General features: G+C 42.8%; 1 protein-coding gene and 3 long non-coding RNA genes across 4 annotated transcripts; all 4 read right to left on the minus strand.

The window, feature by feature from the left end:
* Window positions 1-578: 578 nt before the first annotated feature.
* On the minus strand, window positions 579-3,758 carry LOC135508583 (uncharacterized). The gene is made up of 5 exons (XM_064928853.1): window positions 3,695-3,758; window positions 3,290-3,582; window positions 2,244-2,302; window positions 2,014-2,147; window positions 579-1,887 (listed from the first exon to the last, which is right to left on the minus strand). Exons 1-5 carry the CDS (start codon window positions 3,756-3,758, stop codon window positions 1,784-1,786), a joined length of 654 nt encoding a protein of 217 aa, XP_064784925.1. The 3' UTR covers window positions 579-1,783.
* Window positions 3,759-3,858: 100 nt separating this feature from the next.
* On the minus strand, window positions 3,859-4,749 carry LOC135507324 (uncharacterized). Its single transcript, XR_010450645.1, has 3 exons — window positions 4,392-4,749; window positions 4,145-4,209; window positions 3,859-3,989 (listed from the first exon to the last, which is right to left on the minus strand). It is a non-coding gene; the product is annotated as an uncharacterized LOC135507324 (long non-coding RNA).
* Window positions 4,750-4,758: 9 nt separating this feature from the next.
* Window positions 4,759-6,399, minus strand: LOC135507323 (uncharacterized). Its single transcript, XR_010450644.1, has 4 exons — window positions 6,104-6,399; window positions 5,839-5,903; window positions 5,482-5,636; window positions 4,759-5,047 (listed from the first exon to the last, which is right to left on the minus strand). It is a non-coding gene; the product is annotated as an uncharacterized LOC135507323 (long non-coding RNA).
* A 199-nt stretch (window positions 6,400-6,598) lies between these two features.
* On the minus strand, window positions 6,599-8,289 carry LOC135507326 (uncharacterized). The gene is made up of 4 exons (XR_010450646.1): window positions 8,014-8,289; window positions 7,751-7,815; window positions 7,396-7,550; window positions 6,599-6,963 (listed from the first exon to the last, which is right to left on the minus strand). It is a non-coding gene; the product is annotated as an uncharacterized LOC135507326 (long non-coding RNA).
* Window positions 8,290-23,136: the final 14,847 nt, after the last annotated feature.

Genomic DNA, 23,136 nt, shown 5'->3' on the forward strand with positions numbered 1-23,136 from the left:
ACACTAAAGGATGTGACAACAATTACAGTACAAAACTTAAAGAGACAATTTCATGCCATTAATTAAGGAGCATGATTGGAGGTTGACAAATATATATATATATATATATATATATATTGTGTTTTTGGTGTTGATCAAGCGAGATCTACGTCTGTATTGCTCAGAAGCTGCATAGTTCTCATGCGGTGTGTGTGAGGTGTATGACGCTATGTGTTTCTCATTTCATCCTTAACCACTTGCCTTTTATGTATTTGATGGATTCATGGTCTTTTCCAATGATCTTGCCACCAAATCATGCTCTTACTTCCTGGTTAAATTAGGATCCGTCTACACACTTTCCCCTACTGTCGTTGATATCCCCATTTAGTTTTATAGTCCATATGTTGCATTAGCTATTGTATAATTTGAATGACCGTATTGCAAAAACACCTCACACATTTTCTAAACTAACTTGATGTATTATTCATATTGATGGTATCGCTCAGAATATGAACTGGTATATTTCAATTTTGTGTGCAAGTCACCAGTTTCTACTGTGTTTATAAATTGGAACAGTACTTTCTGAAATAAATAAAAAAGTTGATTTAATGTTTAATTCAAAATGTTAATTTAATAGGTATACTGAACAAAAATATAAACACAACATGTAAAGTGTGCCACACCCATCAGGGGGATGGATTATATTGGCAAATGAGAAATGCTCACTAACAGGGATGTTAACACATTTTAGGATCTTTTATTTCAGCTCATGAAACATGGGACTTTTGCGTTTTATATTTTTGTTCAGTATAAATATATGATTACTGTTCATAACATAATTTGAGGTGCATGCTTGTAAGTTGTTACTCACATGGTAACTCATATTGTAAATGATTTATAAATGAATTATTCAACGCACTTACATGACCCAAAATAGAATTATATTAAAACAGTAATGAAGAAAATGTACTTCTATGGGTTTTACATACTGGATTGAATATTATTAACAAGGTAAGACGTTACAATGTTTTTAAAACAGGGCAGTGGTCTGCATTAGTTCCTCGGCCACTTTGACAGTTCAGTGATATGCCCAAAATAACTCAATGTAAATATCATAAAGGTATTTGGTCTGCAATAGTTAAATGCAGTAGTTAAATGCAGTAGTTAAATGGAGTAGTTAAATGCAGAAGTTAAATGCAGAAGTTACAAGCAGTTTGTAATTAAAAAGGCAATACAAAAGCAAACAAATTATACAATAGGATTTGGATGTCTCATGTTGCAGGAAAGGTTTTCTCATTTTTTAAAATTATTTTCCATATAAATCTAACAGATAAAACATGTGCAAGCTGCAAATAAATAAGTAATGTCTTTGAGAGCCTATATGGATAAGTGAAAATACTGTCACTTGAAAGATAAGGTATAGGCATTTTACCTTGTCGCATACATTTTAGCATTGGTTTGTCCAAAAAAATCCATACCTTTGTTTTATCCCTTAATTATCAATACTATGAATATCAATACTCACAAGCAGAAAAAAACCCAACACGAATTCTTAAGGAATGTCACAAATATCATACTTGACATCAAAAAGTACATTTAGGTATGATTTTGTTTTTGTGTACTTGTGGGTATGTACATGAAATACATATTCATTTTGTAATTAACACAGGTACAGTCCATTGTGCATTCTTCTGCCAAAGCAGGTCATTCATCTTAAGGGTGTCTCTATGAGAGCTGGAAAATTGGTCAAAATTGGTCATGTTCATTGGTCAAGCCAATGCCACAGCAGCTATGACACAAGCTATTAGTTAGCCAGCAACTGTACCATTAGCAGTGCCAACGTGAGAGGCAAGGCAGACAGACAGAAGGCAGTGGGTCGGGGAGCACTTCCTGAATTGACTGATGACTCTGAAAAAGTAGGAACAATAAAGATATGGTTCACTGGATGATAAAAGTGGAATGTCTTTTAATGTTTCTGTTCAAATGTTGACTTTGCTCTTACAGATGTGTAGTATGGTGACGATGAATACTTACCAACACTGACGCTGCCCTGTAGGATGTTCAGGGAGGTGGAACTGCTGCTGAAAGTTTCCTGTGCGCTGCTTGCACTGGGAACCGAATATTTGTTACTGAACACGAGTGTCATGTTGGTAACTACGGAGCCACTCCTAGGAAAGAAAATGGACAACCCACAGAAATCATTATCATTATTGCTGTCATCATCAAAGTTTTTAAGTCAGTCAGTAATGAGAATTCATACTCACTTGAATGAGTTGACAATGGAACGATTGAAGCTCAGGGTGTTAACAAAAATCCTGTTCACCTGCATTGAAAGATTTAAATACGATTAGCAAAGCTTAACATCATTCACGTAAAAATGTAAACAGGGTCAGAACTCACAGTGCTGGGCCTCCTGAGTGGCGCAGTTGTCTAAGGCGCTGTGCCACTAGAGATCCTGGTTCGAATCCAGGCTCTGTCACAGCCGGCCATGACCAGGAGCCCAATTTAGGGCGGCAGGGTAGCCTAGTGGTTAGAGCGTTGGACTAGTAACCGCAAGGTTGCAAGTTCATACCCCTGAGCTGACAAGGTCTGTTGCTCTGCCCCTGAACAGGCAGTTAACCCACTGTTCCTAGGCCATCATTGAAAGTAAGAATTTGTTCTTAACTGACTTGCCTAGTTAAATAAAGGTAAAAATAAATAAAACATTTGGAAGCGCACAATTGGCCCAGCGTCGTCTGGGATAGGGGAGGGCTTGGCCAGGATGTTCTTGTCCCATCGAACTCTAGCAATGCACGCTGACAGGGTTGCCAGGGGTATGGTGTTTCCTCCGACACATTGGTGCGGCCGGTTTCGGGTTAATCGGGCATTGTGTCAAGAAGCAGTTTGGTTATGTCGTGTTTCGGAGGACGCACGGCTCTCGACCTTCGCCTTTTCCGAGTCCATACGGGAGTTGCAGCGATGGGACAAGACTGTAACTACCAATTTGATACCACGAAATTGGCGAGAAAATTCTGGATGTATTTCTGCATTTTAAAAGTTATGTACCTTGAAGACTTGATGACTGACATGCAAAACTGTAAATGTTTCCCATGTTGTGCACATTGCACTCGCTGTTGCCCATAGCAGCTGTTAGGCAGGCACAAGGGTTCATGTCCACTAAGAAGACCGTAAAAAAGTCTGGATGGGGAGGTCCCAGAGTACGATATATTCATACTGAATAATCTTTGGTTCTATCTAACAATAGGACGCCCACTCATATCTAGTCTCTCTGGTGTGGTGTATATTGATGATAAGGGCTCTGGCTACTTACCTCCGAGACCACTGTGCCAGCCAGAGCCTTGAATGCTGAAGAGGACGAGTTGGCAAGATCTGAGGTGAACATCTGGTTGAGGCTAAACCGAAGACTCAGGGTTCCTTCACTAGAAGATGGAGGATCAGTTGATGCGACAGCAGTGGTGGTGGCTGCCGCCGGAGCAGCATTGGTGGTGGTGGCCACTGTTGGAGGTGGCGTGGTGACAGCTGCAGTTGGAGCAGCAGTTGCTGCAGTTGGAGAAGCAGTTTCTGCTGTTGGAGCAGCAGTTTCTGCAGTTGGAGCAGCAGTTGCTACAGTTGGAGCAGCAGTTGCTGCAGTTGGAGAAGCAGTTTCTGCAGTTGGAGCAGCAGTTGCTGCAGTTGGAGCAGCAGTTGCTGCAGTTGGAGCAGCAGTTGCTGCAACTGTGGTGGTTGCTGCGGTTGGAGCTGCAGTAGTTATTGTAGTAGTGCCTGCAAAATTGCAACATTCAATGAAATGTTTACATATTGCAATAAAGTAGTGTATGAGAAAAAGTAAAGTGATGTGTTGGTGAATTGTCTTACGCGTGACCACAATGGAAGATGAATTGACAGGCAAGGTCAGGCCAGAGGTGTTGGAAGTAATGGCAGTTTGTAAAGTTTGTGCTGCCAGGCTAGTGTTAGGCACTGAGCTGATGTTGTTGAATATCAACGTAGACTCCACCACAATTGATCCTGACCTGAAAATAATATGATTTTTTAAATATCTTGTGAAAGCGTTACTTCAGTAAGAACCCGTCCCAAGGCATCCTAATTAACAATATTCATAGAAATGTTATTTTTCTTCATCATCCACACTTTTTCAAAGTCATTCAAATTATAATCATGTACCCACCAGAATCTATTGACAACAGTTTGAATAAATCTGTCTCCAAATTCAGCTTTGAACAAGTTATCCAGCTGAAAAAAGTGGATACGGAATTAAAAGTTATGTTATATTAACAATTCAACCATGTGTGGCTGGTATCAAGAAGCCATATGATGAATTATGACAACGATGATCATGGTTATGATTTTGTGGAGAGCCTTTCAAGAAAACTAAGGGCACTATCTTTGGTAAAATTAAATAAAATGTAAGTTACCTGTGTAGACACTTGTTTAGCCAATGCCAGGAACTCTGGTGAACTGCTGTTGCTCAGAGAGCTAGTAAAGTTAGATGTCAGGCTGAACTGCAGTGACAGTTGAGGGCTGGTCAATGGTTCCTCTGTTGCTGGGGCTGTCTTTGTAGTTGGCACTTGGGTAGTTGGTACTTGGATAGTTGGTACTTGGATATTTGGTGTTTCAGTCAAATAGGTTACCGGAGCGGTTGGAGCTACAGTAGCATTTACTACTGTGGTAGTTGGAGGAGCTGTTGCATTGACTACTGGGGCAGTTGGAGGAGCTGTTGCATTGACTACTGGGGCAGTTGGAGGAGCTGTTGCATTGACTACTGGGGCAGTTGGAGGAGCTGTTGCATTGACTACTAGAGTAGTTGGAGGAACTTTTGCGCTGACTACTGGTGTAGTTGGAGGTGCCGTTGCATTGACTACTGTGTTCGTTGCAGGGGCTGTTGTGTTGACTACCGCGTCAACTACCGTGTTTGTAGTTGACACGTTTGAGGTGGCCGAAGTTGCATTCACTGTAATGTGCTGCGTTGACATGTTCAAAGGGGCGGACGTTGCGTGCACGACCATATACGTTGTTGACATTGGAGGAACCGGAGTAGAAGTAGTAGTTGGAGCTGGGGTTGACACAGCTCCTGGAAGACAGCAAATAATCAGACGTCATGATGTACGTATAATAGAAGATGTACTGGTCTCAAAGAAAATAAGTATTTTATAAAACATTAAGCATTGCACACAGCTTCAACAACATCTGATCATTGTTAACTATCAGAATTATATTGGAACATGAAAAGATAGAATAGATGGCTTTATAATATCCAATCAACAATTCTTTACAGGAATTTGTGTCAGTTGTCATAATGTTCTTATATTGTTGAACAGTTAAGTGATATAGAGACCAGATCAATATAATTCATATAATATAATGAAACATAGAAAAGTAAAATGCAGACATATAAAGAAGTGCAGCTGTATGATAACTTGGTATTTTACGAACATGAGGTAGAGAGAGTGCAGGGAAATATTGAGTTACTAAGAGTTCAGAATTTACAAAATGAAGGTGTCATACTTGTTGCCCTGATAGAAGCTGTGTTCACTGGGAGAGAGAAATTAGAGCTGTTGCTTGAGACACTCTCTGTCAAAGTTGTGACCACCGCACTGGACTCAGGGACTGAGCTGGCATTGTTAAATATCAGCTTAGCGTCTACCACAACCGAACCTTTACTGTAAAACAACAAAATGAAAAACAATTAATATGATACCGTCAGAGTAAAGCAGATTCATATTTAAATGCTATGACAATTATGAACACTTACCCAAATTAATAATTTACCGTAAAAAATAATTGATGAATACAATGTCTATCTTAAAATTAATTCCAAGAATGGCCCAAAGTAAAAATACAAACTCAAGAATAACTACCTACCTGAAACCTAGGACCTCTGTGCGATTGAAACGGGATCCATATTTGTTTTGGTAAACTGTGTCCAACTGTAAATGTGATATAACCAATTTTAGCAAATTATCTTGAAAACTTAAATGTTGACATGCACAATTTGAGGGAAAATGTCTGACATAATGACAAATATGAAAACTTATTTGGGGGATAAAATCCCTCTTTATGAACCTGATAGAAAGTACTACTAAATATGAACAGTATTTTTTTTTAAAGAATATAAAACTGAAATTACCGCTGTAGCCACAATGGTTGCTAATGCATGGAACTCTGCTGAAGATGTATTATTCAAGTCTGCCGTGAAGTTTTGCTCTAATTTGAACTCCAACTTCACCTCCGGTGGTGGAGGTGCCGGTGTTGTGGTAACTTTGATCAGAGCAGCTGTGGGTGTTGTGGGAGCAGCTGTGGTTGTGGTGGGGATGGCTGTGGTTGTTGGAGGAGCTGTTGCATTGACTACTGGGGCAGTTGGAGGAGCTGTTGCATTGTCTACTGGGGCAGTTGGAGGAGCTGTTGCATTGACTACTGGGGCAGTTGGAGGAGCTGTTGCATTGACTACTGGGGCAGTTGGAGGAGCTGTTGCATTGACTACTGGGGCAGTTGGAGGAGCTGTTGCATTGACTACTGGAGTAGTTGGAGGAGCTGTTGCATTGACTACTGGGGCAGTTGGAGGAGCTGTTGCATTGACTACTGGGGCAGTTGGAGGAGCTGTTGCATTGACTACTGGGGCAGTTGGAGGAGCTGTTGCATTGACTACTGGGGCAGTTGGAGGAGCTGTTGCATTGACTACTGGGGCAGTTGGAGGAGCTGTTGCATTGACTACTGGAGTAGTTGGAGGAACTTTTGCGCTGACTACTGGTGTAGTTGGAGGTGCCGTTGCATTGACTACTGTGTTCGTTGCAGGGGCTGTTGTGTTGACTACCGTGTCAACTACCGTGTTTGTAGTTGACACGTTTGAGGGGGCCGAAGTTGCATTCACTGTAATGTGCTGCGTTGACATGTTCAAAGGGGTGGACGTTGCGTGCACGACCATATACGTTGTTGACATTGGAGGAACCGGAGTAGAAGTAGTAGTTGGAGCTGGGGTTGACACAGCTCCTGGAAGACAGCAAATAATCAGACGTCATGATGTACGTATAATAGAAGATGTACTGGTCTCAAAGAAAATAAGTCTTTTATAAAACATTAAGCATTGCACACAGCTTCAACAACATCTGATCATTGTTAACTATCAGAATTATATTGGAACATGAAAAGATAGAATAGATGGCTTTAATATCCAATCAACAATTCTTTACAGGAAATTGTGTCAGTTGTCATAATGTTCTTATATTGTTGAACAGTTAAGTGATATAGAGACCAGATCAATATAATTCATATAATATAATGAAACATAGAAAAGTAAAATGCAGACATATAAAGAAGTGCAGCTGTATGATAACTTGGTATTTTACGAACATGAGGTAGAGAGAGTGCAGGGAAATATTGAGTTACTAAGAGTTCAGAATTTACAAAATGAAGGTGTCATACTTGTTGCCGTGATAGAAGCTGTGTTCACTGGGAGAGAGAAATTAGAGCTGTTGCTTGAGACACTCTCTGTCAAAGTTGTGACCACCGCACTGGACTCAGGGACTGAGCTGGCATTGTTAAATATCAGCTTAGCGTCTACCACAACCGAACCTTTACTGTAAAACAACAAAATGAAAAACAATTCATATGATACCGTCAGTAAAGCAGATTCATATTTAAATGCTATGACAATTATGAACACTTACACAAATTAATCATTTACCGTAAAAAATAATTGATGAATACAATGTCTATCTTAAAATTAATTCCAAGAATGGCCCAAAGTAAAAATACAAACTCAAGAATAACTACCTACCTGAAACCTAGGACCTCTGTGCGATTGAAACGGGATCCATATTTGTTTTGGTAAACTGTGTCCAACTGTAAATGTGATATAACCAATTTTAGCAAATTATCTTGAAAACTTAAATGTTGACATGCACAATTTGAGGGAAAATGTCTGACATAATGACAAATATGAAAACTTATTTGGGGGATAAAATCCCTCTTTATGAACCTGATAGAAAGTACTACTAAATATGAACAGTATTTTTTTTAAGAATGTAAAACTGAAATTACCGCTGTAGCCACAATGGTTGCTAATGCATGGAACTCTGCTGAAGATGTATTATTCAAGTCTGCCGTGAAGTTTTGCTCTAATTTGAACTCCAACTTCACCTCCGGTGGTGGAGGTGCCGGTGTTGTGGTAACTTTGATCAGAGTAGCTGTGGTTGTTGATGGAGCAGCTGTAGTTGGCGTAGCAGCAGCTGTGGGTGTTGTGGGAGCAGCTGTGGTTGTGGTGGGGATGGCTGTGGTTGTTGGAGGAGCTGTTGCATTGACTACTGGGGCAGTTGGAGGAGCTGTTGCATTGACTACTTGGGCAGTTGGAGGAGCTGTTGCATTGACTACTGGGGCAGTTGGAGGAGCTGTTGCATTGACTACTGGGGCAGTTGGAGGAGCTGTTGCATTGACTACTGGGGCAGTTGGAGGAGCTGTTGCATTGACTAATGTGGCAGTTGGAGGAGCTGTTGCATTGACTACTGGGGCAGTTGGAGGAGCTGTTGCATTGACTACTGGAGTAGTTGGAGGAACTTTTGCGCTGACTACTGGTGTAGTTGGAGGTGCCGTTGCATTGACTACTGTGTTCGTTGCAGGGGCTGTTGTGTTGACTACCGTGTCAACTACCGTGTTTGTAGTTGACACGTTTGAGGGGGCCGAAGTTGCATTCACTGTAATGTGCTGCGTTGACATGTTCAAAGGGGCGGACGTTGCGTGCACGACCATATACGTTGTTGACATTGGAGGAACCGGAGTAGAAGTAGTAGTTGGAGCTGGGGTTGACACAGCTCCTGGAAGACAGCAAATAATAAGACGTCATGATGTACGTATAATAGAAGATGTACTGGTCTCAAAGAAAATAAGTCTTTTATAAAACATTAAGCATTGCACACAGCTTCAACAACTTCTGATCATTGCTAACTATCAGAATTATATTGGAACATGAAAAGATAGAATAGATGGCTTTAATATCCAATCAACAATTCTTTACAGGAATTTGTGTCAGTTGTCATAATGTTTTTATATTGTTGAACAGTTAAGTGATATAGAGACCAGATCAATATAATTCATATAATATAATGAAACATAGAAAAGTAAAATGCAGACATATAAAGAAGTGCAGCTGTATGATAACTTGGTATTTTACGAACATGAGGTAGAGAGAGTGCAGGGAAATATTGAGTTACTAAGAGTTCAGAATTTACAAAATGAAGGTGTCATACTTGTTGCCGTGATAGAAGCTGTGTTCACTGGGAGAGAGAAATTAGAGCTGTTGCTTGAGACACTCTCTGTCAAAGTTGTGACCACCGCACTGGACTCAGGGACTGAGCTGGCATTGTTAAATATCAGCTTAGCGTCTACCACAACCGAACCTTTACTGTAAAACAACAAAATGAAAAACAATTCATATGATACCGTCAGTAAAGCAGATTCATATTTAAATGCTATGACAATTATGAACACTTACACAAATTAATCATTTACCGTAAAAAATAATTGATGAATACAATGTCTATCTTAAAATTAATTCCAAGAATGGCCCAAAGTAAAAATACAAACTCAAGAATAACTACCTACCTGAAACCTAGGACCTCTGTGCGATTGAAACGGGATCCATATTTGTTTTGGTAAACTGTGTCCAACTGTAAATGTGATATAACCAATTTTAGCAAATTATCTTGAAAACTTAAATGTTGACATGCACAATTTGAGGGAAAATGTCTGACATAATGACAAATATGAAAACTTATTTGGGGGATAAAATCCCTCTTTATGAACCTGATAGAAAGTACTACTAAATATGAACAGTATTGTTTTTTAAGAATATAAAACTGAAATTACCGCTGTAGCCACAATGGTTGCTAATGCATGGAACTCTGCTGAAGATGTATTATTCAAGTCTGCCGTGAAGTTTTGCTCTAATTTGAACTCCAACTTCACCTCCGGTGGTGGAGGTGCCGGTGTTGTGGTAACTTTGATCAGAGCAGCTGTGGGTGTTGTGGGAGCAGCTGTGGTTGTGGTGGGGATGGCTGTGGATGTTGGAGGAGCTGTTGCATTGACTACTGGGGCAGTTGGAGGAGCTGTTGCATTGACTACTGGGGCAGTTGGAGGAGCTGTTGCATTGACTACTGGAGTAGTTGGAGGAGCTGTTGCATTGACTACTGGGGCAGTTGGAGGAGCTGTTGCATTGACTACTGGAGTAGTTGGAGGAACTTTTGCGCTGACTACTAGTGTAGTTGGAGGTGCCGTTGCATTGACTACTGTGTTCGTTGCAGGGGCTGTTGTGTTGACTACTGTGTCAACTACCGTGTTTGTAGTTGACACGTTTGAGGGGGCCGAAGTTGCATTCACTGTAATGTGCTGCGTTGACATGTTCAAAGGGGCGGACGTTGCGTGCACGACCATATACGTTGTTGACATTGGAGGAACCGGAGTAGAAGTAGTAGTTGGAGCTGGGGTTGACACAGCTCCTGGAAGACAGCAAATAATCAGACGTCATGATGTACGTATAATAGAAGATGTACTGGTCTCAAAGAAAATAAGTCTTTTATAAAACATTAAGCATTGCACACAGCTTCAACAACATCTGATCATTGTTAACTATCAGAATTATATTGGAACATGAAAAGATAGAATAGATGGCTTTATAATATCCAATCAACAATTCTTTACAGGAATTTGTGTCAGTTGTCATAATGTTCTTATATTGTTGAACAGTTAAGTGATATAGAGACCAGATCAATATAATTCATATAATATAATGAAACATAGAAAAGTAAAATGCAGACATATAAAGAAGTGCAGCTGTATGATAACTTGGTATTTTACGAACATGAGGTAGAGAGAGTGCAGGGAAATATTGAGTTACTAAGAGTTCAGAATTTACAAAATGAAGGTGTCATACTTGTTGCCCTGATAGAAGCTGTGTTCACTGGGAGAGAGAAATTAGAGCTGTTGCTTGAGACACTCTCTGTCAAAGTTGTGACCACCGCACTGGACTCAGGGACTGAGCTGGCATTGTTAAATATCAGCTTAGCGTCTACCACAACTGAACCTTTACTGTAAAACAACAAAATGAAAAACAATTCATATGATACCGTCAGTAAAGCAGATTCATATTTAAATGCTATGACAATTATGAACACTTACACAAATTAATCATTTACCGTAAAAATAATTGATGAATACAATGTCTATCTTAAAATTAATTCCAAGAATGGCCCAAAGTAAAAATACAAACTCAAGAATAACTACCTACCTGAAACCTAGGACCTCTGTGCGATTGAAACGGGATCCATATTTGTTTTGGTAAACTGTGTCCAACTGTAAATGTGATATAACCAATTTTAGCAAATTATCTTGAAAACTTAAATGTTGACATGCACAATTTGAGGGAAAATGTCTGACATAATGACAAATATGAAAACTTATTTGGGGGATAAAATCCCTCTTTATGAACCTGATAGAAAGTACTACTAAATATGAACAGTATTTTTTTTAAAGAATATAAAACTGAAATTACCGCTGTAGCCACAATGGTTGCTAATGCATGGAACTCTGCTGAAGATGTATTATTCAAGTCTGCCGTGAAGTTTTGCTCTAATTTGAACTCCACCTTCACCTCCGGTGGTGGAGGTGCCGGTGTTGTGGTAACTTTGATCAGAGCAGCTGTGGGTGTTGTGGGAGCAGCTGTAGTTGGCGTAGCAGCCGCTGTGGGTGTTGTGAGAGCAGCTGTGGTTGTGGTGGGGATGGCTGTGGTTGTTGTAGACACAGCTGTGGTTGTTATTGCAGCAGCTGCTGTTGCTATGGGGGCAAATGTGGTTGTTGTGGGAGAAGATATGATTGTTGTGGGTGTAGTTGCAGTTGTTATGCGAGCAGCAGTGGTTGTTATGGGAGCAGCTGTGGTTGTTGTGGGATCTGCTATTGTTGTCGTAGCAGCAGTTGTGGTTGTGGTAACTTCAGCTGTGGTTATTGTGTGAGCTACAGTGGTTGTTGAGGGTGCAGCTGTAGTTGTTGTTGTGGGATCTGCTATTGTTGTCGTAGCAGCAGTTGTGGTTGTGGTAACTTCAGCTGTGGTTGTTGTGTGAGCTACAGTGGTTGTTGAGGGTGCAGCTGTAGTTGTTGTAGCCAAAGCTGTAGTTGTTGTTGGTGCTGCTGCTGTTGTTATGGAATCAGCTCTGGTCGTTATGGGAGCAGTTGTTGTAAATATGGGAGCAGCTATTGTTGTTGTGGGAGCAGCTGTGGTTGTTGTGGGATCTGCTATTGTTGTAGTAACAGCAGCAGTGGTTGTGATAACTGCAGCTGTGGTTGTTGTGTGAGCTGCAGTGGTTGTTGTGGGTACAGCTGTTGTTGTTGTAGAAGCAGCTCTAGTTGTCGTTGGTGCTGCTGTTGTTGTGGGAGCAGCTGGAGTTGTTGTGGGAGCAGCTGTGGTTGTTGTCGGATCTGCTATTGTTGTCGTAGCAGCAGCTGTGGTTGTGATAACTGCAGCTGTGGTTGTTGTGTGAGCTGCAGTGGTTGTTGTGGGTGCAGCTGTAGTTGTTGTAGCCGCATCTGTAGTTGTCGTTGGTGTTGCTGTTGTTGTGGGAGCAGCTGGGGTTGTTGTGGGAGCAGTTGTGGTTGTTGTGGGATCTGCTATTGTTGTCGTAGCAGCTGTGGTTGTGGTAACTGCAGCTGATGTTGTTGTGTGAGCTACAGTGGTTGTTGTGGGTGCAGCTATAGTTGTCATTGGGGATGCTGTGGTTATTATGGAATCAGCTCTGGTCGTTGTGGAAGCAGTTATGGTTGTTGTGGGAGCAGCTGTGGATGTTGGGGAAGAAGCTGTGGTTGTTATGGGAGCTGCTGTGGTTGTTGTGGTAGAAGCTGGGGTTGTTGTGGGGATGGTTGTTGATGTTGCAGCAGCCGTGGATGTTGTGGGGATGGTTGTTGATATTGCAGCAGCCGTGGTTGTTGTGGGGATGGCTGTGGTTGTTGTGAGAGCTGCTGTGGTTGTTGTGGGTATGGCTGTAGTTGTTGTGGGGATGGCTGTGGTTGTTGCAAGACCATCTGTGGTTGTTGTGGGGATGGTTGTTGATGTTGCAGCAGCTGTGGATGTTGTGGGGATGGTTGTTGATGTTGCAGCAGCCATGAATGTTGTGGGGATGGTTGTTGATGTTGCAGCAGCCGCGGTTGTTGTGGGGATGGCTGTGGTTGTTGTGAGAGCTGCTGTGGTTGTTGTGGAAGCAGTTGTGGTTGTTGTGGGAGAAGCTGTGGATGTTGGGGAAGAAGCTATGGTTGTTATGGGAGCTGCTGTGGTTGTTGTGGGAGAAGCCGGGGTTGTTGTGGGGATGGCTGTGGTTGTTGTGAGAGCTGCTGTGGTTGTTGTGGGTATAGCTGTAGTTGTTGTGGGGATGGCTGTGGTTGTTGCAAGGCCATCTGTGGTTGTTGTGGGGATGGTTGTTGATGTTGCAGCAGCCGTGGATGTTGTGGAAGCTGCTGTGGTTGTTGTGGGAGCAGCTTGGGTTGTTGTGGGGATGGCTGTAGTTGTTGTGGGGATGGCTGTGGTTGTTGTAAGAGCATCTGTGGTTGTTGTGAGGATGGTTGTTGATGTTGCAGCAGCCGTGTATGTTGTGGGGATGGTTGTTGATGTTGCAGCAGCCGTGGTTGTTGTGGGGGTGGCTGTGGTTGTTGTGAGAGCTGCTGTGGTTGTTGTGGAAGCAGTTGTGGTTGTTGTGGGAGAAGCTGTGGTTGTTATGGGAGCTGCTGTGGTTGTTGTGGGAGAAGCCGGGGTTGTTGTGGGGATGGCTGTGGTTGTTGTGAGAGCTGCTGTGGTTGTTGTGGGTATGGCTGTAGTTGTTGTGGTGATGGCTGTGGTTGTTGCAAGACCATCTGTGGTTGTTGCGGGGATGGTTGTTGATGTTGCAGGAGCCGTGGATGTTGTGGGGATGGTTGTTGATGTTGCAGCAGCCGTGGTTGTTGTGGGAGCAGCTGTAGTTGATGCGGGAGCAGCTACGGTTGTTGGGGAAGAAGCTATGGTTGTTGTGGGATCTGCTATTGTTGTCGTAGCAGCAGCTGTGGTTGTTGTGTGAGCTGCAGTGGTTGTTGTGGGTGCAGCTGTAGTTGTCGTTGGTGCTGCTGTTGTTGTTGGAGCAGCTGGGGTTGTTGTGGGAGCAGTTGTGGTTGTTGTGGGATCTGCTATTGTTGTCGTAGCAGCAGCTGTGGTTGTGATAACTGCAGCTGTGGTTGTTGAGTGAGCTGCAGTGGTTGTTGTGGGTGCAGCTGTAGTTGTTGTAGCCGCAGCTGTAGTTGTCGTTGGTGCTGCTGCTGTTGTGGGAGCAGCTATTGTTGTCGTAGCAGCTGTGGTTGTGGTAACTGCAGCTGTGGTTGTTGTGTGAGCTACAGTGGTTGTTGTGGGTGCAGCTGTAGTTGTTGTACCTGCAGCTGTAGTTGTCATTGGTGATGCTGTGGTTATTATGGAATCAGCTCTGGACGTTGTGGAAGCAGTTGTGGTTGTTGTGGGAGCAGCAGCCATGAATGTTGTGGGGATGGTTGTTGATGTTGCAGCAGCCGCGGTTGTTGTGGGGATGGCTGTGGTTGTTGTGAGAGCTGCTGTGGTTGTTGTGGAAGCAGTTGTGGTTGTTGTGGGAGAAGCTGTGGATGTTGGGGAAGAAGCTATGGTTGTTATGGGAGCTGCTGTGGTTGTTGTGGGAGAAGCCGGGGTTGTTGTGGGGATGGCTGTGGTTGTTGTGAGAGCTGCTGTGGTTGTTGTGGGTATAGCTGTAGTTGTTGTGGGGATGGCTGTGGTTGTTGCAAGGCCATCTGTGGTTGTTGTGGGGATGGTTGTTGATGTTGCAGCAGCCGTGGATGTTGTGGAAGCTGCTGTGGTTGTTGTGGGAGCAGCTTGGGTTGTTGTGGGGATGGCTGTAGTTGTTGTGGGGATGGCTGTGGTTGTTGTAAGAGCATCTGTGGTTGTTGTGAGGATGGTTGTTGATGTTGCAGCAGCCGTGTATGTTGTGGGGATGGTTGTTGATGTTGCAGCAGCCGTGGTTGTTGTGGGGGTGGCTGTGGTTGTTGTGAGAGCTGCTGTGGTTGTTGTGGAAGCAGTTGTGGTTGTTGTGGGAGAAGCTGTGGTTGTTATGGGAGCTGCTGTGGTTGTTGTTGGAGAAGCCGGGGTTGTTGTGGGGATGGCTGTGGTTGTTGTGAGAGCTGCTGTGGTTGTTGTGGGTATGGCTGTAGTTGTTGTGGTGATGGCTGTGGTTGTTGCAAGACCATCTGTGGTTGTTGCGGGGATGGTTGTTGATGTTGCAGGAGCCGTGGATGTTGTGGGGATGGTTGTTGATGTTGCAGCAGCCGTGGTTGTTGTGGGAGCAGCTGTAGTTGATGCGGGAGCAGCTACGGTTGTTGGGGAAGAAGCTATGGTTGTTGTGGGATCTGCTATTGTTGTCGTAGCAGCAGCTGTGGTTGTTGTGTGAGCTGCAGTGGTTGTTGTGGGTGCAGCTGTAGTTGTCGTTGGTGCTGCTGTTGTTGTTGGAGCAGCTGGGGTTGTTGTGGGAGCAGTTGTGGTTGTTGTGGGATCTGCTATTGTTGTCGTAGCAGCAGCTGTGGTTGTGATAACTGCAGCTGTGGTTGTTGAGTGAGCTGCAGTGGTTGTTGTGGGTGCAGCTGTAGTTGTTGTAGCCGCAGCTGTAGTTGTCGTTGGTGCTGCTGCTGTTGTGGGAGCAGCTATTGTTGTCGTAGCAGCTGTGGTTGTGGTAACTGCAGCTGTGGTTGTTGTGTGAGCTACAGTGGTTGTTGTGGGTGCAGCTGTAGTTGTTGTACCTGCAGCTGTAGTTGTCATTGGTGATGCTGTGGTTATTATGGAATCAGCTCTGGACGTTGTGGAAGCAGTTGTGGTTGTTGTGGGAGCAGCTGTGGATGTTGGGGAAGATGTTGCGGGGATGGTTGTTGATGTTGCAGGAGCCGTGGATGTTGTGGGGATGGTTGTGGTTGTTGTGAGAGCTGCTGTGGTTGTTGTGGGAGCAACTGGGGTTGTTGTGGGGATGGCTGTAGTTGTTGTGGGGATGGCTGTGGTTGTTGCAAGACCATCTGTGGTTGTTGTGGGGATGGTTGTTGATGTTGCAGCAGCCGTGGATGTTGTGGCAGATGCTGTGGTTGTTGTGGGAGCGGCTTGGGTTGTTGTGGGGATGGCTGTAGTTGTTGTGGGGATGGCTGTGGTTGTTGTAAGAGCATCTGTGGTTGTTGTGGGGGTGGTTGTTGATGTTGCAGCAGCCGTGGTTGTTGTGGGAGCAACTGTAGTTGATGTGGGAGCTGCTACGGTTGTTGGGGAAGAAGCTATGGTTGTTGTGGGATCTGCTATTGTTGTCGTAGCAGCAGCTGTGGTTGTGATAACTGCAGCTGTGGTTGTTGTGAGAGCTGCAGTGGTTGTTGTGGGAGCAGCTGTTGTTGTTGTAGCCGCAGCTGCAGTTGTCGTTGGTGCTGCTGTTGTTGTGGGAGCAGTTGTGGTTGTTGTGAGAGCTGCTGTGGTTGTTGTGGAAGCAGTTGTGGTTGTTGTGGGAGAAGCTGTGGATGTTGGGGAAGAAGCTATGGTTGTTATGGGAGCTGCTGTGGTTGTTGTGGGAGAAGCCGGGGTTGTTGTGGGGATGGCTGTGGTTGTGGTAACTGCAGCTGTGGTTGTTGTGTGAGCTACTGTGGTTGTTGTGGGTGCAGCTGTAGTTGTTGTACCTGCAGCTGTAGTTGTCATTGGGGATGCTGTGGTTATTATGGAATCAGCTCTGGTCGTTGTGGAAGCAGTCGTGGTTGTTGTGGGAGCAGCTGTGGATGTTGGGGAAGAAGCTGTGGTTGTTATGGGAGCTGCTGTGGTTGTTGTGGGAGAAGCCGGGGTTGTTGTGGGGATGGCTGTGGTTGTTGTGAGAGCTGCTGCGGTTGTTGTGGGTATGGCTGTAGTTGTTGTGGTGATGGCTGTGGTTGTTGCAAGACTATCTGTGGTTGTTGCGGGGATGGTTGTTGATGTTGCAGGAGCCGTGGATGTTGTGAGGATGGTTGTTGATGTTGCAGCAGTCGTGGATGTTGTGGGGATGGTTGTTGATGTTGCAGCAGTCGTGGTTGTTGTGGGTTTGGTTGTTGATGTTGCAGCAGCCGTGGTTGTTGTGGGAGCTGCTACGGTTGTTGGGGAAGAAGCTATGGTTGTTGTGGGATCTGCTATTGTTGTCGTAGCAGCAGCTGTAGTTGTTGTACCTGCAGCTGTAGTTGTCATTGATGATGCTGTGGTTGTTATGGAATCAGCTCTGGTCGTTGTGGAAGCAGTTGTGGTTGTTGTGGGAGCAGCTGTGGATGTTGGGGAAGAAGCTGTGGTTGTTATGGGAGCTGCTGTGGTTGTTGTGGGAGAAGCTGGGGTTGTTGTGGGGATGGCTGTGGTTGTTGTAAGAGCATCTGTGGTTGTTGTGGGGATGGTTGTTGATGTTGCAGCAGCCGTGGTTGTTGTGAGAGCTGTCTTCCCTACTAGTCCTGTTAGAAAAAGAAAGTCATAACTATTTCCAACGATAGTGGTAAAAGGTGGCTGTGCAACCCCTCATGAGCAAATAGCTATTTTAACCTGTGAGGTTTAACCCCTGAGGTACATACCCACACACAACCACCCTCCCACCCACACACTAAACACACACACTGATGTATACACACACAACTACCCACACACAGTGTATTACCTGCTAGCAGAAGGAGAATCATCAGAGGTTCCATAACCGCCACGTCCCTGTTGAGGTGTACAACATCAATCCACACAAATCAAATCTTAAATTACATTAACCCATATTGAAGGACTTTCTGCTCCATTACATTTTTTTTTATTGTTGAAGATAACACTGTAAAAATACCAGCAAATCAGCTCCAAGTGATTTTAATTTTGGAAATCTATTCCAAAGTATTCCCATGCATAATACAGATATATATATGTGTTTGTATACAAATGTAAGCAAGGCTTGAAATTCAAATATTATATATGTTTGGCCTTTGCAGCCAATTATTAGTAATTATGTAGATTTGTTGATAACTGCATTTTGCAATTCTGAATGTTATGAAGCAGGGATCTGTGACTTCAAGGATTTCCACCGGGACACAACACCTAAGGGTGACAGCTCAAAACTCCAACAGAGAATTCCTGCTGACTACAATTGACAAACCATAGGTTGGTATTTTACTGACAGCAATATACACACACAGTGATGAGTTTATCCAGCCAGATCAGAACTTCAAAACATAACATCCAAACCTGCGCATCCCAATTCTTTGTTACTGTGTAATCTTTGAAGATCCTATCTCAGTGGGTGTCCTGAACGCTGTTACAACTCCTACATTCAAAATACTCTTTAAAACACATAAGAGACTAGAACTGCAAAGGAGGCTGAAAATAGAAATGCTTTTGGTCCATCTCTCTTGCCATCTATAACTGCACTTTCAAACACCCAGTACTGCTGAAAGATGAGACCCATTTTATAGCCACATTAAAATATGTTGGGTGGGAATAGTGTGGCATTTGAACAAACCTCACAGAACCAGTCTTGAGAAGATATGTGATAATGCCAAATTTCTCTCTCTCTCTCTCTCTCTCTCTCTCTCTCTCTCTCTCTCTCTCTCTCTCTCTCTCTCTCTCTCTCTCTCTTTCTCTCTCTCTATGTGACAAGACTTTTGATGAATGGAGAAAATTATCAATCAAATTAAACGTTCTACCACATCCTTTTAAATTCTGAGTTCAGGGACATATAAAATAAGTATGTGAAAACAACTTCAAGATGCACAGGAGGCTGTTGAGGAAAGGATGGCTCAAAATATTGGAAGCACACTACAGTTTCCATAAAATCATTTGATTTTGACCTTACTCCGTGTCACACCCTGATCTGTTTCACCTGTCTTTGTGATTGTCTCCACCCCCCTCCAGGTGTTGCCCATCTTCCCGATTATCCCCTGTGTGTTTTTACCTGTGTTCTCTGTTTGTCTGTTGCCTTTTTGTCTTGTTTGTAAAACCAACCAGCGTTTTTGTGTCAGCTCCTGCTTTTCCCCAGTCTCTCTTTTCTCGTCCTCCTGGTTTTTGACACTTGCCTGTCCTGACCCTGTACCCACCTGCCTGCCCCTGCCCCTGACTGTCATCCTGTACCTTTGCCCCACCTCTAGATTACTGACCTCTGCTTGACCTGACCCTGAGCCTGCCTACTGTCCTGTACCTTTGTCCCTGTTGCTGTAATGAACATTGTTACTTCGACACGGTCTGCATCTGGGTCTTACCTTGAAAGCTGATATTCCGATTAAGATAAGCAAAGTAAGGTGTTTAAATCACTATTTCCATACTGCAGTGAACAAAAATATAAACGCAACATGTAATGTGTTGGTCCTATGCTTCATAAGCTGAAATAAAAGATCCCAGAAATGTTCCAGACGCACAAAAATACTATTTCTCTCAAATTTTGAGCACAAATGTGTTTACATCCCTGTTAATGAGCATTTCTCCTTTGCCAAGATAACCCATCCACCTAACAGTTGTGGTGTATCAAGATGCTGATTAAACAACATGAACAATACACTGGTGCGCCTTTTGCTGAGGACAATAGAATGGCACTCTAAAATGTGTAGTTTTGTCACACAACACAATGGAACTGATGTCTCAAGTTTTGAGTTAGCATGTAATTGGCATGCTGACTGCAGGAATGTCCACCAGAGCTGTTGGCAGATCATTTTATATTAATTTATCTACCATAAGCCACCTCCAGAATTTGGCAGATCATGTGTAAGGTGTTGTATGGCCGAGTGGTTTTGCTGATGCCAACATTGTGAACAGAGTGCTCCATGGTGGCGGTGGGGTTATGGTATGGGCAGGCATAAACTACGGACAACGAACACAATTACATTTTATCGATTAGCAATTTGAATGCACAAAAATACGAGATCCTGAGGCCCATTGTGATACCCATTGTGATACCCATTTTTTTAAAGGTATCTGTAACCAACATATGCATATCTGTATTCCCAGTCATGTGAAATCCATAGATTAGGGCCAATTGAATTCATTTCAATTGACTGATTTCCTCATATGAACTGTAACTCAGTAAAATCTTTGAAAATTGTTGCATGTTGCATTTCTTTTTGTTCAGTATATTTCCATAATCAGTTTATTATCAAATTATTAGTGTGCGTGTAAACATACTTTTATGACCCAATTAAGGACGTTTTCTGAAATATGTGTTTGACCAACAGGAAATACATCAAAGATGACTGCAGATGTTATTCCAAATATCAATTAAATCACAAATATTCCATAGCCTATAAGTGGTCCTCAAACCTCTCCTTGCCTCTCTATGTGTTTGCTTTATTCCAGAGCCTGCACACTTGATTTAATTTGTCAACTAATCATCAAACCAGTTCAGGTTTCCCCGCAGGGAGACGTTTGAGAAACAATGGCTATATCAACATTTTGTGCCCCGCTATTCAAATATCCTGTCAAACAATCCCTCGACAGTTATACATCCATGGGTTTACCCTGTAGATGCAACCATGCCTTTGATTGCCACCAAAACAGATCGAAAGTACATCAGAATGAATTGGCTATGTTGTCTTTGGAAGATGTCTCGTTAATAACAGATGGTGCAGATGTGCCAGCTTTCAATTGCAAAGGTAAGTCTACAGGGTCTTGAAACACGAAGATAAAATGCTTTGAAATTTGAACAAGCAATCATGGCCATCAAATTCACTGCAGCTGTATTTTACCTGAGAATAAATCGTCCTATATCCGAGACGTTGTCAGCTAGGACCTGCAGATTGTAGCTTAATGAAATGAGAAATGATGTACAAAGAACATATCCTCCTCGCTTTCTGTGAATTGAAGATGAACAACTTCTGGGAAGATGGCAAAGAATGACACTTGAAATTTGTCCAACCCATTGAGGTTCTAACCCATTTATAGGCTAGGTTGTTCAGACTTGCAGGACTTGTTTGGCAGCTGCTATTGCTGAGCATCATTCATGCCTGTCAAAAAGCATATCCACTGGGTAGCCTACTATAATCCAGGTAGAGATGCAGTGGCGATGATGAAACATAATATATATGAGGAACTTCCTCATTCTTCCTGCTCAGACCTCAACCCTTCTCATCAAGTATCATTTTTAGCTTACACATTTCAACAACATGCTGGTTATTGTGGTTTAAACGTTAAATAGCTAAAAAAAAATCTCTGGGGTGAACCATTAATTTAAAAGATTAGAAATCCCTTTAAAAAAAAGTTGATGTATGAAGAAAAAAAAAACAAGGGTACAACACTGTGTATATACCAGAGTTAGGGGGCAAACAAACTACTCATTCCATACAACATTGTGGTCTGTATCATTAAATTAGAGAGCATATACAAGTTATGTGATCTGTTAGCGATCACATGATGGCACTCGATAGTTGCAGTTTCATCCAATCACAGAGCAGACACAAGTCACGTGATCTTTTAGCAAACATGTGATGGCACACCATGCGTGATTGGATGATACAGACCACAAGGATTATAATGAGTGGAGTTTTTAGTGCTCTTTCTCAACACAGATGTTGAAACATTCATTACCAATGGGCAATCCATCAATATACAAATTATTTTACAATCTCGGTAGAAAATAGAATGTCTACGCTGGACAGTAATATCGCTATATTTATTTGATATCACCACGAGTTACAAGGTTTGAGAATCCACTTTCGGAACCCCTTGTTGCAGCCCTATCCTGCACAAGTCAACCCTCCCCTAGTCAAGTATCAACCCTGCAGTAGTTAAGTGTCACACCTCCTCCTCAACCCTCACCCCTCCCGTGGTCAGGAATCAAGCCTGCACTCGTCAAATGTCACCCCTCCTCCTCAACTCTCACCCCTGCATTGGTCAATTATCATCCTAAATTATCACCCTTGCTCTAGTCAAGCTTCACTTCTCACCCTTGCACTATTTTGTTCACAATAATTAGGTTTTCCATTGGCTGAAATAGAGAGGCAAAAAAATTGGATGATTGCAGAGTATTTTGTTTTTTTTAAGGACCAAAAGGCAGTTGGATAACATTTCTGTAAGTAAATATATTGAGGCCACTGTGTACAAGCTGCTAGTTAGTTAACTTTACTATAGAGCTAAGGGAATGGAGCAATCTTGATGTTTATCACTGAAGAACCACAAGCTTAAAACCTCTTTGGGCTAGGCGTGCCGCTAGCGCCCCACCTCGACAACATCCGGGGAAAATTGCAGAGAGCGAAATTCAAAATGCAAAATTCGTAATATTAAACATTCATGAAAATACAGGTGTCTTGCATCGTTTAATAGCTTAACTTCTTGTTAATCCAGCCGCTTTGTCAGATTTCAAAAAGGTTTTATGGCAAAAGCACAACATGCAATTATCTGAGCACAGCGCCCCGCATAAAAAAGCATTGCAAACATTATCCAAACAAGCAGAGGCGTCACGAAGTCAGAAATAGCGATAAATTAAATCACTTAGCTTTGAAGATCTTCCTCTGTTTGCAATCCCAAGGGTCCCAGCTACATAACAAATGGTTGTTTTGTTCGTTAAAGTCCTTCTTTATATCCCAAAAAAGTCAGTCTAGTTGGCTCGCTTGATTCAGGAAACCACCGGTTTCCCTCGTTCAAAATGCATACAAATGAATCCCAAAAGTTACCAATAAACTTCATCCAAACAAGTCAAACAACGTTCCTAATCAATCCTCAGGTACCCTAATATGTAAATAAATGATCCAATTTAAGACGGAGAATTGTATGTTCATTACCGGAGATAATCAACGAAGTGCGCGCCCTCATCCACGCCCGCCACAATACCACAGCCAAAATGGGAGCCACCTAGAAGAACTTCAAATTCTAGCTCATTTTTCAAAAATCAAGGCTGAAACTCTTTTTTACTCCTGAACTTTAGGCTTGCCATAACAAAGGGGTTGAATACGTTTCAATTTTCATTTTTTCTTAATTTGGACAATTTTGGTGAAAAATGTATTCCAGTTTGACATTATGGCGTATTGTGTGTCAGCCAGAGACAGAAAATATTAATTTAATCAATTTTAAAGGGGTGATGTGTCTCCAATTTGTCTGTGTTTCTGTGTTGTATTCTAAAAATGAACATTGACTTTGGTCCAGTTACAAGCTCTCCAATCTGTTTT

Source organism: Oncorhynchus masou, chromosome 21, assembly GCF_036934945.1.
Source record: "Oncorhynchus masou masou isolate Uvic2021 chromosome 21, UVic_Omas_1.1, whole genome shotgun sequence".
Classification (NCBI taxonomy): domain Eukaryota; kingdom Metazoa; phylum Chordata; class Actinopteri; order Salmoniformes; family Salmonidae; genus Oncorhynchus; species Oncorhynchus masou.

Excerpts from the sequence above, each read along its gene's own strand:
- LOC135508583 (XM_064928853.1), bottom strand. The coding sequence starts at position 3,758 with ATGTTGCAATTTTGCAGGCACTACTACAATAACTACTGCAGCTCCAAC. Across the intron at positions 3,583-3,694 it reads CAACCGCAGCAACCACCACA|CAACTGCTGCTCCAACTGCA; the intron begins GTTGCAGCAACT and ends CTCCAACTGTAG. Across the intron at positions 1,888-2,013 it reads ACAGGGCAGCGTCAGTGTTG|AGTCATCAGTCAATTCAGGA; the intron begins GTAAGTATTCAT and ends CTACTTTTTCAG.